Source organism: Macaca fascicularis, chromosome X (genome assembly GCF_037993035.2).
Source record: "Macaca fascicularis isolate 582-1 chromosome X, T2T-MFA8v1.1".
Classification (NCBI taxonomy): Eukaryota; Metazoa; Chordata; class Mammalia; order Primates; family Cercopithecidae; genus Macaca; species Macaca fascicularis.
This window is the reverse complement of record NC_088395.1, coordinates 113,748,809-113,768,213: the sequence shown is the minus strand read 5'-3', so window position 1 is coordinate 113,768,213 and position 19,405 is coordinate 113,748,809. Positions and strand designations below refer to the sequence as shown.

At 36.2% G+C, this 19,405-nt stretch overlaps 1 protein-coding gene across 5 annotated transcripts in view; it reads left to right on the top strand.

Moving 5' to 3' along the window:
* Nucleotides 1-19,405, top strand: part of NUP62CL (nucleoporin 62 C-terminal like) — a 67,970-nt gene that overhangs the window by 13,332 nt on the left and 35,233 nt on the right. For 4 of the 5 annotated variants that reach the window (XM_045384108.3, XM_065538168.2, XM_045384106.3 and 1 more), the window contains exons 2-3: nt 7,208-7,312; nt 14,829-14,964. In XM_045384108.3, coding sequence (XP_045240043.1) covers nt 7,255-7,312; nt 14,829-14,964 — 194 coding nt within the window. In that variant the 5' untranslated portion in view covers nt 7,208-7,254. The remainder of the gene's footprint in view (nt 1-7,207; nt 7,313-14,828; nt 14,965-19,405) is intronic. The other variant, XM_065538169.2, reaches the window with a different exon arrangement.

Here is a 19,405-nt window from a genome sequence, read left to right as displayed (position 1 = left end):
ATAGGAGTAAACTTTTAAAAATGTGCATGACTTAGATGAAGCAAACCACAAAATTTTACTGATGAATGTAAAAGAGGATGTGAATAAATGAAAAGACCCACTGAATGCTCAGACCCTATAAGATAAGGATGTCATTTATCTTTGAATTAATCTATACATTTAATGCAATTCTTGTAAAACCATAATGGGAATCATTGGGGGAAGGAAAGGAAGGAAGGACTTGACAAGATTTCAGAGTTTATATGGGGGAATAAATGCATGAGACTAGCCACCTCTTTTTTTTTTTTTTTTTTTTAAGGAAAGTAATGAGAACTTGCAAGAAAACATGTGAAAATTATTATAAATTTATTCTTTTCCTGTAAATTTAAAATATTATGTAACATAAAAAATAATTCTAGTGCTATGGAACAGGGATAGAAAGAAAAATCAGTGAAATATTTTATAGTACCATACAGAAACAAACCTGTGCTTGTGAAGGTGACATTTCAAATTTGTGAGATAGAGAATACAGTAGTGAATAAATGAATTGCAGTAGCTGGCTAACCAGTTATTGGGGGTAAGGTAGAAAGTAAAACCATAGCCAGGCTCATGGCTCATGCCTGTAATCCCAGCATTTTGGGAGGGCATGGTGGGTGGATGACTTGAGGTCAGGAGTTCAAGACCAGCCTGGCCAACATGGTGAAACCCCGTCACTACAAAAAAAAAAAAAAAAAAAAAAAGCTGGGCATTGTGGTGCATGCCTGTAGTCCCAGCTACTAGGGAGGCTGAGGCAGGAGAATCACTTGAACCCAGGAGGCGGAGGTTGCAGTGAGCCGAGATCGTGCCACTGCACCACTCCAGCTGGGTGACAAAGCGAGACTCCGCCTCAAAAAAAAAAAAAAAAAAAAAAAAAAAGCGAAACCATAAATTTTTTTTAAAGCACAGGTGAATATGAAAATATGTAAATAATATTTCTGGAGTTGAGATAAGCATTTCTATAGGAGTTTAAAATAATATAGTCAAATGGTTCAAAAATAAAACTATAAATAGCACAAATAGGTATATTATTCCCCATCTGCATCTTTATTACCCCTGCCCCCTTCCCATACTCAGTTAACCACTGTAATTGTATATGTCTTTCCAGAGCTTCTTCATGAGTTTGTTGAGAAATAAAAATACGTATTCTTAGTCCTCTGCCTTTTTTGATATAAATAGTATACTCTATACACTATTCTGTACCTTGCTTTTTAAACTTAAAAACTTTATACGCTTATTTTATACATTTGGAATGTCTTCACATTAGTCAGTACATAGAGAGCTTCCTCAGTATGTTTTTCCTCAGTATTTTTTATAGGATCATAGTATTCCATGCTCTGGATGTGCTATAATTTATATATCCAGTCCCTTGCTGATGGCCATTTGGGTTGTTTACATAATCCTTTACTAATGCAAACAGTGATGCAATTGGTATCATTTTACGTGTCATTTTACAGGTATGCAAGTATATTTTGGGGGCTAAATTTCCAGAAAAAGTATGGCTGTTTCAAAAGATAGATGCATTTGTAATTTTTAAAACATTGACCACTTGTTTCCCATAGTTGTACCAATTTATTCCCCCATTTGGAACCTGTGAGGCTGCCTGCTTCTTTATAGTGTCCTTAACAGAGTGTGTTTAGTTTTTGACTTATTGTCATTTGTTAAATGAAATTATTCTCAATGTAGTTATAATTTGCAATTTTCTCTTAAAAATTAGGTTGAGCACCTTTTCATATGTTTAAGAGAAAAGTCTTTTTAAACATGATATGAAGACACAGACTATTATATGGAGACATAGACCAGAAAAAAACTGTTGGAAAGATTTGACTACATAAAAATAAAATAAAAACTGAATGACAAACTGGGGTAGAGGAATTATTGCAACATATGACAAAATAAATAGCCTTGATATACACTTTTATTAAAAATCAGTAATAGCGTTGGTAGGAATGTAAATTGTCTCAATTTCTATGGAAAACAATATGGAGATTTCTCAGATAATTAAAAATAGAACCACCTTTTGATTTAGCAATTCCACTGCTGGATATCTACACAAAGGAAAAGAAACCAGTATATAAAAAAGACATCTGCACTTACATGTTTATTGCAGCACTGTTCACAATGGCAAAGTCATGAAATCAACCTAAATGTCCATAAGTGGTTGATTGGACTATGCGGCCGTAAAAAGAATGAAATCATATCCTTTGCGATATCCTGGATGGAGCCAGAGGCCTAACTAAGTGAAGTAACTCAGAAAAAGACAATCAAATATCACATGTTCTCATGTATAAGTGGGAGCTAAACAGTAGGTACACATGGACGTTAAGATGAAAATAATAAACACTAGGGACTCCAAAGAGAGAGAGTTGGGGGTGGGGGTAAAGGTTGAAAAATTATCTATTGGGTACTGTGTTCACTATTTGGCTGATGGGTATACTAGAAGCCCAACCCCCACTATTATGCACTATTATGCAATATATCTATGAAATTTTAAAATAAAATTTGAAAATATCAGTAATAAGACAGTATTCTTTGATGTGAAAATGGGCAGGTGACATGAATAGGCAATTTCAAATGAAAAAAATTGAAGTACCGATGAAACCCATATTCAAAATTCAACCTCATTGTTCAGTTCCCACCTGTGAGTGAGAACATTCGGTGTTTGGTTTTCTGTTCTTGCGATAGTTTGCTGAGAATGATGGTTTCCAGCTGCATCCATGTCCCTACAAAGGACACAAACTCATCCTTTTTTATGGCTGCATAGTATTCCATGGTGTATATGTGCCACATTTTCTTAATCCAGTCTGTCACTGATGGACATTTGGGTTGATTCCAAGTCTTTGCTATTGTGAATAGTGCCGCAATGAACATACGTGTGCATGTGTCTTTATAGCAGCATGATTTATAATCCTTTGGGTATCGGGAAGGGGAACATCATACACTGGAGCCTATCATGGGGAGGGGGGAGGCGGGAGGGATTGCATTGGGAGTTATACCTGATGTAAATGACGAGTTGATGGGTGCTGATGAGTTGATGGGTGCTGATGAGTTGATGGGTGCAGCATGCCAACATGGCACAAGTACACATATGTAACAAACCTGCACGTTATGCATATGTACCCTAGAACTTAAAGTATAATAATAATAATAATAAAAAAATTCAACCTCTCAGATAGGTAATGAATTGTAAATATAAATGCCTTCGCTATACAATTGGTTATTTCTTTCTTCCTTTTTTTTTTTTTTTTTTTTTTTTAGATGGAGTCTTGCTTTGTCGCCAGGCTGGAGTGCAGTGGCGCAATCTTGGCTCAGTGCAACCTCCGCCTCCTGGGTTCAAGTGATTCTCCTGCCTCGGCCTCCTGAGTAGCTGGGACTACAGGCGTGCACCACTACACCCCGCTAATTTATTTTTTATTTTTAGTAGAGACGGGGTTTCACCATGTTGGCCAGGATGGTCTCTATCTCTTGACCTCTATCCTCCCGACTTGGCCTCCCAAAGTACAATTGGTTATTTCTCTAAAGTATACATATGATTCTTCTCCTAAATGAAACATAGGAGTATTGCGCTGTATAAATTTTAAGTAGTTTTTGTATGTGGTAAAGTTTCCAATTCCTTCCCCATATCTCCTTTCTGTCTCTTTCACCCCCAGAGGACCTAGATGTTTTGGATAGCAGAATCTTACATCATTTGTCACCATGACAGTTGAATGCAGGCAATAATAGATGCAAGTACAGTTACTTATTAAGCACCTTTTCCTTTTAAAGGTGAAACAGAATATCTGTAATTGTGTGTTAGAGTCTAGAAAAAGTTGGTTCAATTCAGCAGAAACACTTATTGAACGATTACTATTATGTGCCATGTGCATTGATCTGTAGTGGGGATGAAAAGATATGAAATTTGCTTTCAAGTAACTCATTAATCTTATTTGTGTTGTTATGCATTAATTTATTCTTATAGTTTTCTTTTTAAAGAGGCAGGTAATCTGTTTTCTGAAAATTTATTCCAGACCTTCATTTATTCTTTACGTACTGTACAGTTCACCCGTTTAAAATGTACAGTTCAGTGATTCACAGAGCTATGCAGCCACCATTACAACAGGCCATATTAGAATATTTTCATCATCCCCAAAATAAACTCTCTACCCATTAGCAGTCATTGCCCATTCCTCCTTTTCCCCAGTCCTTGGCAACCACTAATCTACATTTTGTCTCTGTAATGGAATCATATATTTTTAATAAATGGAATAATATATTATTCGGTCTTTTGTGACTAGCTTCTTTCACTTAGCATGCTTTCAAAACTCATTCATGTGGTAGCATGTATTACTACTTTTTCTTTTACGGCAAGTACAATTCTATTGCATGGATACGCTGTATTTTATTCATCTATTCATCAGTTAATAGGCATTTGGGTTTCTACCTCTTGTCTGTTTTGAATAATACTGCCATGAATATTCACATATATGTTTTTGTGTGAATATATGTTTCATCTCTTTTTAGCATATATATATATATATCCCTAAGAGTAGAATTGCTGGGTCATACGGTAACACTATGTTAGCCCTTTGAGGAAATGCCAGTTTTCCAAAAAGGTACAGCATTTTACATTTCCAACAGCAGTGTAAAAAAATTCCAATTTCTCCACGTCCTCATCAACACTTGATCTATCTTTTTGATTATAGCCATCCTAATGGGTATAATGCAGTATCTCATTGTGGCTTTGATTTGCAATTCCCTAATGACTAAGGATAGTGAGCATGTTTTCATGTGCTTTCTTGGCCATTTGTATCAGCAATTTTGTGTCTTTCTGACCATTCTCTTGTAGTCACATCTACCTCTGACCACATCCTGGAAAGGTTCTCTACTTTAAAGGATTGGGGTCATTAAATTTTCTCACTTGGATAATTCAGGATATCTCAAGGTATTTAACCTTAATCTCATCTGTAAAGTCCCTTTTATCAAGTAAGGCAATATGTTCACAGGTTCTGGGTATTAGGCCATCTTTGGGGACCAGTTTTCTGTCTCTCACACCATATTAACAATAGTAAGTCTTTTGATCCGTAAACATGATATCTTTTTATTTATTTAGAACATCTTTAATTTCTTCAAATGATGTTTCATATTTTTGTGTACATTATGTAATTTAAAAATTGTCCTTGAGTATTTCTTTGTGAGCAATCATAAATGGAATTATATTCTTACTTTCTTTCATTTTGTATTGTTCATTGTTATAATATAGAAATGTAATTTATTTTTGTATATTAATCTTGTATCCTGCAACCTTACAGAACTTGTTTATTGTTCTAGTAGATTTTTTATTTCTTAGAATTTTCTGTGTTCACGATCATGTCATCTATGAATAGAGATAGTTTTACTTCTTTCTTTTCAATCCACATGCGTTTTATTTCTTTTTCCTGCCTATTGTCCTGGCTAGAATTTTCAATGTATTGTTGAATCGAAGTGGTTAGAGCAGACATCCTTGTTTTGTTTCTGATGGTAGTGGGAAAGTATTTAGTCTTTCTCCATTAAGTGTGATGTTACTATAGCTTATTCATTAGTGCCCTTTATCCTGTTTAGGAAGCTCCCTTCTCTTCCTAATTTGTTGAGTGTTTGTGCCATGAAAGGGTATTGGATTTTATCAAATGCTTTTACTGCTTCTATTGAGATGATAATGTGTTTTTTTTAATAATAGCATAATTGAGGTATAATTCACATATCTTAAAATTCACCATTTTTAAGTATACAATTCAGTGGTTTTTAATATAGTCACATAGTGTACAACTATCACCACTATGTAATTTGAGAACATTCTCATCGCCCTCCCACAAAAAACCCTATACCCATTAGCAGTCACTCCCCATTACCTACTCCTCCCAGCCCCTGGGAATCATTAATATACTTTCTGTCTATGAATTTGCCTATTCTGGACATTTCATATAAATAGAATTTCACAATATGAAGCTTTTTGTTTGTTTGTTTGTTTGGTCTGGCTTCTTACATTTAGCATAATGTTTTCAAGATTCATTCATGTTGTAGTGTACATCAGTACTTAACTCTTCTGATTTCAGGACAGCCCTTTTCAGCTTTCTTTTCCCCTGGTTATCGCTGATAAACTAGCCGACTTACACCCTAACTTATTTTTCTCATAAAGCTCCCTGCCTCCTCTTAATTGTTTACCTCCCAAATCTCCATTTTTTAGAGTAAGGTTTTGGACTTGAATGTCCTCACACTCTGTTTCAATAAAGTCGGTTCTTTTGGGGATGGCTTGGGAGCTCTCTGTTCTTATGAATGGTCTTTATCCCTGGGCAGAATCGTTCAGCCAGTGCTTTGGGTACTGGGCAGTGACAGTAGCCACTGGTCTTCCTGCTTACCTCTTCAGGTGTGGACCTTAACCCTGCAAGTGAACTGGGCTGGGATAATCAGGGTGAGGGTGATTGGGGCCTCAGTATTCTCAGCCTTCTCTGCTTGGGGTTGAGTCTCCACCCTGTGAGTAAAGGAAGGGAGCCCTTGAACTCTTGGCTATACTCAACAGGAATTTCACCCCTTCAACTCTGTGTTGGAAGTGATAAGAAATGCTTTGTCTCTCCCATTGGGATACTCTATTCCTTGATTGGGAGCTGGGGGCAGAGGGAGTCCAGTTTTGGCTACCCCTCCCTGGGGAGTAGCTTCTGTCAAGGTAGACAAGGGGATGGTGAAAGGAAAGGAGTGCTTTGTGGCTCATATGCCATAGACTGTCACTGTTAGATTACTGAGTTTTAGCAGATTTTCTTGAATAAATGTTTCTTCATTTGCTATGGGCTCTTAGAACAATTTCTAGCCATTTCCAATTTAAAGAAAAAAAAACAACTTTTTGCTGGAACGTTTTGCTGGTTATGGATTTACTTGGAACAGGTTCATGGGACTTTTTATGCTGCAGTTCTGGAAGTGGATCCCCCCTCTTAGGACTTCTTTTTCAGTAAAGTAGAATTTCTTTGTTATGATGGTGCTAGAAGACTGACTATACTAAAGTAGTACCAATGAACTGTTTTTTTAATCAAGCTTTTACTCTGTCTTATTGATTAGGTTTCAGGATACCTGCTTTTCCTTGCTTTGTTTTTATTTCTTCATATTGATGAACCTTGTTATAATGGTGTTTTACTTTTAAAAATTATTTTTAGTGACATATTTTTCCGTTTGTTACTTTGATTTTTAGGTTTGGCTCCAGCAGCTGCTGTTGCCACCACCACTAGTTCAAGCACCATGCAGTTTACCTCAATATCAAATGCTTTGACCTCCACTGCTGCTATTGGGCTCTCATGTAAGTTACTAATTCCAAAGAAAATACTGTAATTTCTCATGAGGCCACCTTACTCAATTTGCCAGTATATGCTACAGATCTCCTGTGTCTCAGAAATTATCATTATTCTTGAACCCATTTATAATTGCTGATATCAATAGTAGCTTTGCTTAAGAACCTAATTCTCATGGCTTTAGCTGTGAATTTTTTTTATGTTAACATGGTTATTATAGCTTAAAATGCTAACTTTAAGCATATAATTCATTAATATTGTGATGCTTTGAAACAACTTCTTGAAGCTATTAACAGTAGGGAGAGTGGGAGTTTTGCCAAGTATTTCTGAAGGGAAGAAGTCCTTATCCATGTGACTAAGATAAAATGGGAAATAAATGTTGGAGCCTTCCTATAGTGTGTTTTTCCATACCGACCTGGTTTGTGGTCCTTACATTTTACCTATCAGAAGTGGAACATGACAAAGGGCCAGCTGTAGTTTTGGGGTTCTAATTGACATTGTGTGATGCCTTGTGACCTCTCCTCTTGAAGAGGACCATCTATCTGGATGCTTTGAGCTGAGATGTGAGACATTATCTTGTAACCTCAACTTCTTTGTTACACATTTTCCATTAGTATAGTAATAGCAAATGTTGGAAATATTGAATTCAGGCCAGGCTCAGTGGCTCATGCCTGTAATCCCAGCATTTTGGGAGGCCATGGCAGGTGGATTGCTCGAGCCCAGGCGTTTGAGACCAGCCTGGGCAACATGGCGAAACCCTATCTCTACAAAAAATACAAAAATTTGCCAGACATAGTGGTGCGTGCCTGTAGTCCCGGCTACTGGGGAGGCTGAGGTGGGAGGACTGCTTGAGCCCAGGAGGTCAAGGCTGCAGTGAGCCAAGATTGCACCATTGCACTCCAGCCTGGGTGACATAGTAAGACCCTGTCAAACCAAAAAAAAGGAAAGAAAGGAAGAAAGAAAGAGAGAGAGGGAGGGAGGGAGAGAGAGAGAGAAAGAAAGAGAAAGAAAAAAGAAAGAAAAAAAGAAAGAAAGAAAGAAAGAAAGAAAGAAAGAAAGAAAGAAAGAAAGAAAGAAAGAAAGAAAGAAAGAAAGAAAGAAAGTTGTAGGTCTTAGGCAATTTTTTCTTACAGGTCTCTATAAACTGACTTCTTTCAAAGTTTCTTCTTCACAATATCATAATGTTCATCATTAAATTTTGTTGTATCCTAGCTGTAATAGCCCCCCTCCCCAGCTCTATGACAGTAAGATTGTCTCCATTCCTGGGAATAAAACTAGCCAGAAAATGTTTGATGCTTAATTGAGCATGAATAATGCTCAATTAACCATCACCATCCTCTTGTGCTATTGGCATAGTTAGGCATTAGTTAAGATTGGTTACCACGTGACTTATATTTTCTACCACTTAGACTTCAATTTTGAAACATGACTATGATTCTGGAACCATTTTGATATATGTAAGCAGTATCCTTCTCAACTATGATAGATTTCATGAATATGACCATGTCCAGGGTTTGGAGTTAAAATTATTGTTCAGTCAAAACTTGCTCTCTGACCTTTGACAGGTTCCCCCACTTATCTCCCTCTGATGTCCTTGTCTACAAAATGAAAATATATTGGGACCACAATATCTTTTAATTAACTTTAATGAATTATAACTTATACATCATAAAATTAACTTACTTTAAGTATGCAATCCAGAAATTTTAGTAAGTTTATCAAATTGTGTAACCATCACTGTATTTAGTTTTAGAGCATTTACATCATTCTAATAAGATCCCTCAGCCACAGACAACCACTAATCTGTTTTCCATCTCCATAGATTTGCCTTTTCTGGACATTTCATATAAATGGATTGACCATGGTATTTTGAAGTTTAACCAAAAGTTTCTAAAGGACTCTTCAGATGAAAAAGACTATATAAATTTCTCACTGTTTTTGATTTAAAGGGTAATAGTTAATATTATGTTGTTCTCTGCTGTTGGTGCTCCAACAACTTCGGCTAGAACATTTAATATTATAACCTTGGGATTTGCATTAAAATTCCCTGGAGCAGGTGGAGCAGCTCCTACTGTAGTTAATAAAATTTTAGAAGTATCAGGATGTCTTGGGGCTCTCACTGGAAATGTGCTTTATAACAAGCAGTAAGTAAGTTCTATGGCTTTTAGGGCTAAGTGGTTTTGACCATCTCATCAGAGGATCCAAAAGGTACACTAATATGTTTATGTAGATGATTGCCAAAGAGTAGAATGAGACAATTGATATCAATGATGTTACTTCTTTGAGATGACTACAGGCAAAACAGCTGCCAAATTCTTGCCAACCATCAAACTTAAGAATTTTTGTTCTTGATCACAGTATTTAGCTGGTTGAGATTGATAAAGTTTTCTTTTTTTCTCTAAAAGTTAATTTAAGTTTTGACCTCTATTAAAGTTGACCCTCTTCTAAAGTTGATTACAGGAGTTTCTCTAGACCTATTCTAAATTTGTTTCTGCCAGTTAGGAGCTAGTTAGGTTGTAGGTGGAAGAAGACTTGGTTATCCATTGCCCCATAGCTATTGTGAGCTGGGTAATAAGGGGTCTTCTACCTAAACCTGTCTTTTAAGTTATACTCCATTTTGGAGCAGTCTTATTTGTTTTTACTTTAAAAAGTTTACTTAGGGATGAAATGACTCTTTTTTAATCTGGCTTAAACTAAAAGTCAATCCCTTTTAAGCTTAAAATAATTATTCCTAAACAAACATGTATATCATCCCTCTCTTTTTTTTTTAAGATATAGTCTCACTTTGTCACCCAGGTTAGAGTGCAGTGGCGTGATTATAGCTGACTGCAGCCTAATCTCCTGGATTTATGTGATCCTCCCACCTCAGCCTTCTGAGTACCTGGGACTGCAGGCATGCACCACCATGACCAACTAATTTTTTTTTTTTTTTTTTTTTTTTTTTAGTAGAGATGAGGTCTTACTATATTGTCCAGGCTGGTCTCAAACTCCTGGGTTCAAGTGATCCTCCCACCTCAGCCTCCTGAATATCTGGAACTACAGGTGTGCACCACCATGCCTGGCTGATTTTTTTTTTTTTTTAGTAGAGATGGGGTCTCACTACATTGTCCAGGCTGGTCTCAAACTTCTGGGCTCAAGCTTCCTCCCACCTTGGCCTCCCAAAGTGCTCAACTTGTAGGCATGAGGCACCACACCTGGCCTCATCTCTTTATTTATTCTTTTACATGACCTTATGAGTTTCTACTGTTTAGCAGGCTAACTGGCCAATGTATGAGACTTGTGAAGGGTGTGTCATAAGAACGTTGCAAGTTACTATATTCGCAAAAAATGTAACACATTATTTCCCCATAAAACAATGACAAAATAAAACCTGGTTCTTTTAGTTATGGGTTGAATCACTGAAATATGAATGGGCAGCCTCTTTGATGATGCTGTCATATCCAGCCCTTATCTATATAAGTCTCAAATTCCTTCGTACAAATACTACTTCTGCCACTAGCCCATCCCTTAGCACCATGATATGATTTGGCTGTGTCCTCACACAAATCTCATCTTGAATTGTAGCTCCCATAATTCCCACGTGTTGTGGGAGGGACTTGGTGAGAGGTAACTGAATCAGGAGGACGGGTCTTTCTCATGCTGTTCTTGTGATAGTGAATAAATCTCACAAGATATGATGGTTTTATAAAAGGGAGTTCCCTTACACAAGCTCTCTTGCCTGCCACCATGTAAGGCGTGACTTTGCTCCTCATTCACCTTCTGTCATGATTGTGAGGCCTCCTCAGCCATGTGGAACTGTGAGTCAATTAAACCTCTTTCCTTTATAAACTATCCAGTCTCGAGTATGTCTTTATTAGCAGCGTGAGAACAGACTAATACACATCATTTCACCCACCAGGACCTAACGCACTTACCCTTCTCCCCATTAGGTATGTCTCAACCTGACAGCCCCAATTTGGGGTGTTCTTTTTCCCTACTTACCTTTCTTTCTCTTCAAGTGTATTTACTCATTCAGATTCTTCATCTCACTAACCAGTCTTGCAGAACAGCTTTCAAGCGTTTGTATCTGCAGATTTACAGCCACTTGGGATTACTCTCTGCCCTAGGTATAATCACCAAATTTTAAGAGAAGTTTGCTTTTTATAGTCTGGGAAGGTGATGATGTCCATTTCCGGCATGGAATAAGATGTATAGTTGTTGATCAGGGACAGGATAGGAAAACTGGATAGTAGAATATTTTAAAGACTATTTTCACTATTTTATGCAATGATTTTTAAGACTATCAGAATGAGATTTATTTAAATGTGAGTTCAAATTTGGTATGTAGTTTTTTGTATTATTTTTAGAACCATACTTCCGCTTTACTACACAGATAATGTAGTATTGACTGTATTAACTGGTTAAGACTAAAGTTGTAATTTGCAAAATCAGACTGTGATACAACTTCCAAACCCATTCCTTTACTAGGTATTAATTGAAATATTATTTGACTATGCCAGAGTTAATTTATGCCTTTAAAAATAGCATGAAAGATAACAAAAATAAAACTGTATAAAAAGTTAAAATAGGCCGGGTGTGGTGGCTCACGCCTGTAATCCCAGCACTTTGAGAGGCTGAGGTGGGCAGATCACGAGGTCAGGAGATCAAGACCATCCTGGCTAACACAGTGAAACCCCATCTCTACTAAAAATAAGAAAAAATTAGCCGGGTGTGGTGGCACGTGCCTGTAGTCCCAGCTACTCGGGAGGCTGAGGCAGGAGAATTGCTTGAACCTGGGTGGTGGAGGTTGCAGTGAGCCAAGATCGTGCCACTGCACTCCAGCCTGGGTGACAGAGCGAGACTCCATCTCAAAAACAAACAAAAAAAAGAAGTTAAAATAATCATACCATTTTAAAATGACTCAGGATTCCTTCATGTTTGTGCTGCTTATAGGTAAAAACAATACATACATGCATATATACATATCACTCCCTCTAGAGAGAACAGTTTATCTTTCTAGACTTTTTTTCTAAGCATATACAGACATACATTAAATTTGTTTTATAAAAATGGTACCATACTCTGTGTGTGTGTGTGTGTGTGTGTGTGTGTATACACATTCTTAGAATTTGCTGTTTCCTCTTAAGTATACATCTTTTTTTTTTCTTTTTTTCTTTTTTTTTTTTTTTGGAGGCAGAATCTCGCTCTGTTGCTCACTTAGCCTCCTGAGTAGCTGGGATTACAGGTGTGCACCACATCTGGCTGATTTTTGTATTTTTAGTAGAGATGGGGTTTCACCATGTTGGCCAGGCTCGTCTCAAACTCCTGACCTCCAGTGATATACCTGCTTCAGCCTCCCAAAGTGCTGGGATTACAGGTGTGAGCCACCCTGCCTAGCCAATTATACATCTTTGAATACCTATCGATGTTAGGAAATACAGATTACTTTATTAGAAAACCATCTTTGGGTGAAGATATTCTCCTTTACAAGAAGGGCTCATTTAAAAAAAAATTATTTCTGTCTTGAATGCAGTAGTTACTCAGTGTTTGGGTGAATTAATCAATAAAGGGAGTCTATTGGCATTATCATTAATTTTTAGCATTTCTGAGGAAGGTTTTCCTTTCAGATAAGATTTTTGTTCTCAGATGAATAAAATGATGACTTATGGTTGTAAAGAATATCACGCAAGATCCAATCTGTAATCTCTCCACTGTTCTAACCATAGTGACTCCTGGGCTTCTTTGTGATTGGGCATGGTCTACCTCTGTGATGCACATTTCACCCTCACAAGGGCTAACATAAAGAATGGGGAATTATCATGAGAACCTTTGTGGCCAAAAAGGAAATGGAGTCTCGTGGAATTCAAGTAAAGTCATTGCCATGACACTGTTACTTTAAGGAAATTGGAACTTAAGATTATTCTTAGGGCACCTTTAGGGACCTGCCAAATCAAATATTGCATAGGCATAATTCAGTTATTCTCCCTTTGTCTACTTTTTTCTTTTTTTAAATTTCTCATTGGTCTCCTTACCTCTTTCTCTGCCTTCCTGCTTTACCTTATCTTTAATTGTGACTTGCTCATGGTCCCTTACTTCTACTTCATCTCTTTCTTCTGTCAGTCCTATCAAGTCTCTCTGCCTATAGTTGGATTCCTTCTATACTTTTGGAAATATTTCCCGGTATCTGCCTAGAGTCAGATTTTTTCCATATTGCTAAATTTTTGGAAATGAAATTCTGACTCATATTAATCCTGTTTCGCTAGAGCTTTTTGTGCCAGACCCTCAGGTAGGCTGCTAGTAGTACATTGGATGGCTTCCCATCCTTCAGTTGGCCATCCTGCCCAGTCAACTGTGAACCAGGAACAAAAAGGACAGTTATCTGGAACAAAGAATGGGTATTTGAGCTTGTTCCCTCAGCAGGAATGTTCCCTCAGGTCAGCCTCCGCCAGAGTAGTCAGTGGTTGTAGCAGGCACCATGGTTTATGAATTTATCTGGTGTGGCCATTAATCTGAAACTATTGCTAATTTGGAAAGCAAAGCTAACATAAAACAAACAATCATGTACATTATATTTTCATAACAGATTCCTTGTTACAGAAGCAACATTTACTAGTTGTAAGAACATTTGAAAATACCGAGACCAAAAAGAAGAAAATAAAACCTTCCCAGTTCCCTAGCAGCCACAATTTTCTGTGCATTGTTCATTAAGTGCTCAGTGTGTAATAAGACCCAAAAGTGCTGCAGAAATTTAGAAAACCAAAGGAAACTATGAGTAGGAGAGAAGTAGGTGATAAATATGGGGAACAAAGAATTTGAGTCAAGCCATGAAGGATACTTAGGATTTTATCTATAGAGAGCAGGACATTCTAATAGGGGTGTAACAGAAAAAGACACATAAGAGAGAGTCTGGGCTGTAGATAAAGCTTTGAGAGGCTTTTGACTAGGGTTTGCAAAAATGCATGCCTAGTATTGACTGTGGTATAAAGAAATAGGCACTCTTTCCTATTGATAGGGACATAAACTGGCAAAATCAAACGTTTAGATAGGGCAATTTGGCAAGTTATGTTAAAATTTAGAGCATGCTGACACTTTGATCTAGAAATTTTATTTCTAGGAATTAATTACACAGATACAGTCATGTAAGTATGCAAAGATATAGATGTACAGAGATCTTTTGTAAATTGCAATTATTCTTTTCTTGAAAGTTTCATAAAACTTAACCAGCAGTGACATCTGGGACTGGAGTTTTCTTTATGAGAAGAATTTTGAAGACTGATTTGATTTCTTTCATGGTTATTGGGCTGGTTAGAAGTTTTATTTTTCTATGAATTTATCCAGGATTTTTAGTTTTCAGCTGGAAAGTTAATCCAGGTACCTGGCCTGCCATTTATTATTTCATATTACAACAGTGTTGAATTCAAATCTGCATCTTTGGGTTCAAATTTGTATTTTTAAAAATGCCTCCATAATTTTAAATCTGAACGATAAAGGCTTAAATGAAACAATTTCTCATTTCTTACTAACATTATACACTTTATTTTCCAGTTACAACTTCAACGACTACCACCACCACTTTCACCACCAACACTACTACCACAATCACCAGTGGCTTTACTGTGAACCAAAACCAACTGTCATCAAGAGGGTTTGAAAACCTTGTACCTTATACTTCAACTGTTAGGTAAGCCTATTTATTTAAAAACTTGCATGTGTTTCATTTTATTTATCATGTACAAGACATTTGCTTGGATAACTTTAGAATAATATTTGAAAGTTAGCTAAATGATTGAGTTGAGGGAACAGTTAAGAGAAAGATTTTTGTAGCTTAGGAAGTTGAATAACTAACAGCACACCTTTGCCTTCTGAATATCATTATAATAGAATCATTACTATTACGAATAATAGCTACCACTTATTGTGTAATTACTGTATGTTTGGCAAGATGACAATGCATTACAAGCATCATGTCATTTATCCTCACAGTAACCCTATGAGGTAGGCAGTATTTTCATTCCCATTTTGTAGGTGAGAAAACGAGAGCATACAGAGATTTTATAATCTGCTCATAGTTGCATACTTGTTAATGGTTGATCCAGGATTAAAATTCAGGCAGTCAAACTCTGGATATACAGGCTCTGGAGCCTGTATGATGTTTCTCTCTAGTATTTGTTCGTTTTCTAAGTTAAGCTTTTTATTTTGAGATAATTGTAGAGTCACATGTATATGTAAGAAATAATACACAACATTCTGTATGGTCTTTATATCATTTCCTCCAGTGATAACATCTTAACAGTAATATAGTATAATATCACAACCAAGATATTGATATTGCTATAGTCAAAATTCAGAACAGTTTTATCACTATAAGGATTCCTCCTGTTGCCCTTATATAGCCACACCCACTCCCCTCCTTTCCTTGACCCTGAGCAACAATTAATGTTCTCTATTTCTATAATCTTGACATTTCAAGAGTGTTGTGTAGATAGAGTCATATATATGTGACCTTTGGGAATTGGATTTTTTATTCAGCATAATTCCTTGTGATCCACCCAAGTTGTCATGAGCATCAATAGTTCGTTCTTTTTTATTTCTGAGTAGTATTCCATGGTATTTTGGATGCACCATGGTTTGTTTAACCATTCACCTGTTGATGGACATACAGGCTGTTTCCAGTTTTTTTGATATTATGAAAAAAGCTGGTGTGAACATTGGTGTACATGTTTATTATGAATATAAGTATTTCTCTGGGATAAATGCCTAGGAGTGCTGTTGTTGGGTGGTATGGTGGTTACATGTTTTTTGTTTGTTTGTTTTGTTTTTTAAGAAACTGTCAAATTCTTTTCCAGGGTACTGTGCCATTTTACATGCCTACTAGCAATGTATGGGTGATCCAGATTGTCTGCATTCTTGCCAGAATTTGGTGTTGTCACTATTTTTTATTTTAGCCCTTCTGACAGATGTGAAGTGATATCTCATTATGGTTTTAATTTGCATTTCCCTGATGACTAATGATGTTGAAAGTCTTCTCACATGTTTATTGCCATCAGTAGAGCCTCTTTGGTGAAATGTGTGTTCATATCTTTTGTCCATTTTCTATTTGGATTATTTGATTTTTTTACTGTTTGGTTTTGAGAGTTTGTTATGTACTCTATATGCCAGTCTTTTGTCAGATATGTGGCTTATAAGTATATTCTTTAACTGTGTAACTTGGCTTTTTATCCTCTTAACAGGGTCCTTTTGTTGTATCAAAACCTTTAATTAATGAGTTACAATTTATCACATTTTCTTTTAATGAATTGTGCTTTTAGTGTCAATTATAAGAAATCTTTTCTTAGCCCTAGATCCCAAAGATTTTCTTCTGTGTTTTTCTAAAAGTTTTATAGTTTCACATTTTACATTTAAGCTTGTGATCCATTTTGAGTCAATTTTTATATAAGGTGTGAGGTTTAGGTCAAGATTAATTTTTTTTTGTCTGTGGATGTCGAGTTTTTCTAACATCATTTATTGAAAGACTATCTTCCCCCCAAATTGCTTTTGCACTTTTGTCAAAAATCAATTTGTGTCAAATGCTTTTTCAGCCTCAGTTGATAGTCTTTTAAGATTCTGTTTCTTTATCTTGGTGAAGTGGTAGATTACACTGATTGATTTTCAGATGTTCAACCAGCCCTGCATATGTTAAATAAATCCCACTTGATCATGGTGTATAATTTTTTGATACATTTTTAAAAATTTGGTTTCCTGGTATTTTGTTTGAGGGCTGTTGTATCTAAGTTCATGAGAGATATTAGTCTGTAGTTTTCTTCTTCTTTTATGTCTCTAGTTTTGATATCAGGGTAATATTGGCTCTATAAAATGATCTTAAAAGTATTCTGTTTTCTGTTTTCTAAAAGAAATAATGTAAATAGGGGTATTTATTTACTTCTTATTATTATTTTCTGAGACAAAGTCTCACTGTGATGCCCAGGCTAGAGTGCAGTGTCAAGATCTTAGCTCACTGCATCCTCCACCTCCCAGGTTCAAGTGATTCTCCTGCCTCAGCCGAGGCCTCCTGAGTAGCTGGGATTACAAGCTCCTGCCACCACATCCAGCTAATCTTTGTATTTTTAGTAGAGACGGGTTTCACCATGTTGGCCAGGCTGGTCTCGAACTCCTGACCTCAAGTGATCTGCCCGCCTCGGCCTCCCAAAGTGCTGGGATTACAGGCGTGAACCACCATGCTCGACTAAAGGGGCTTTTAGGCTAAAGGGGCTTTTAAATTACAAATCAATTTCTTTAGTGGTTCTAGAACTATTCAGGTTATCTAGTTAATCTTTGATGAATGTGTGGTTTTTAAAGAGTTGGCCCATTTTTTATGTTGTTAAATTTGTGAGTATAAAGTTGTTCATAGTATTTCATTATTGTCCTTTTAATGGTTGTAGGGATATTCCTGTTTCATTTCTGATATTAGTGGTTTGTGTCTTTCTTTTATCAATTTTATCGATCTCTTCCCAAAGAGCCAGCTTTTGTTTAATTAATTATTCTCTATTCTTTTCATGTTTTCAATTTCACTGATATCTACTCTATTATTTCCTTCCTTCTGATTGTACTGCGTTCATTTTGCTCTTTTTCTAGTTTGTTGAGGTGTGAACTCAGACTATTGATTTGAGACTTTTCCTATTTTTTAACATACACATTTAGTGCTATAAATACCCCACTCAACACTTCCTTAACTGTGACCTACATATTATGTTATATTGTGATTTCATTCAGCTCTATATACTTATTAAATTTCCTTTGTGAATCCCTCTTTTACTAATTTATCATTTAGAAGTGTGTTGTTTAATTTCCAAGTGTTTGGAGATTTTCTTGTTGTTTTTTCTGTATTTATCGCTACTTTGATCCCATTGTGGTATTAGAATATGCTTTGTATGATTTTAGTTCTTTTATATTTATTTAGGTTTGTTTTGTGGGTGAGTATACAGTCTGTCTTGATGAATGTTCCATGGACATTTGAAAATTGTGTTTTCTGCTGTAGGGTGGAATGTTCTATATATGTAAATTAGATTCTGTTGCTTCACTGTAATTTCAGATTCTGTATTATTGGAGTCTTTCTGTCTAGTAGTTCTTTCAGTTGTGGAGAGTGGCTTTTTGAAATCTCCGCCTTTAATTGTGGACTTCTCTATTTCTCCATTTAGCTCTATCAGTTTTTATTTCATGTATTTTGAGGCTTTCTTGTTTGGTCGCCTACACATGTAGGATTGTTAGCCTTCCTGATGCCTTGATTCCTTTATCACTATGTAATGTCTCTCTTTGGTTCTAGTAATTTTCTTTGCTCTGTAGTCCACTTTATTTGATATTAATATAGCCATTTCTTTTTAAAAAATGAAGCTTGCATTCTTTCCATTCTTTTACTTTCAAACTGTGTATTAATATATCCTTGTATTTGAAGTGAATTTCTTATAAACAGTATATTGTTGGATCATTTTTTATTCACTCTTCCAGTCTCTGTATTTTATTGGTATGCTTAGCACATTTATATTTAAGGTAACTATTCATATGTTAGAGCTTAAATCTGCCATTTTATTTGTTGCTTCTGATTTTTGTTCTTCTCTTTCCTTTTTTTACTCTGCCGTCGGTTGTTTGAATATTTTTGGGGGGTTTCATCTTGTTCTGTTAATAGTGTTTTTAAGTACATTATTTTGTATAGTTTTATTACTGGTTGCTCTAGGTATTCCAGATACATGCATTACTTACAACAGTGTAGTCATACCACTACACTGTGTGGGTGAAATACAGAAACCTTAATTTCATTTAATTCCTTTTACCCTTCTTAGCTTTTAAGTATGGTTGTCTCAGCCATTTCTTCTGTGTACATTGAATATCACATCACATGGGGTTATAATTTTTAGTTCAGCCATCAAATGATTTAAGAAACGAGAAGTAGAATAGTATATTTACCCTTGTCTATACCAATTTTGATATTCCTTCCTTTATATCAGGGGTCCTCAACCCCTGGGTCAAAGACCAGTACTGATCTGTAGCATGTTAGGAACCGGACCACACAACAAGAGGCGAGCAGCAGGTGAGCATGCATTAATTACTGCCTGAGCTCCACCTCCTGTCAGATCAGACATTAGATTCTC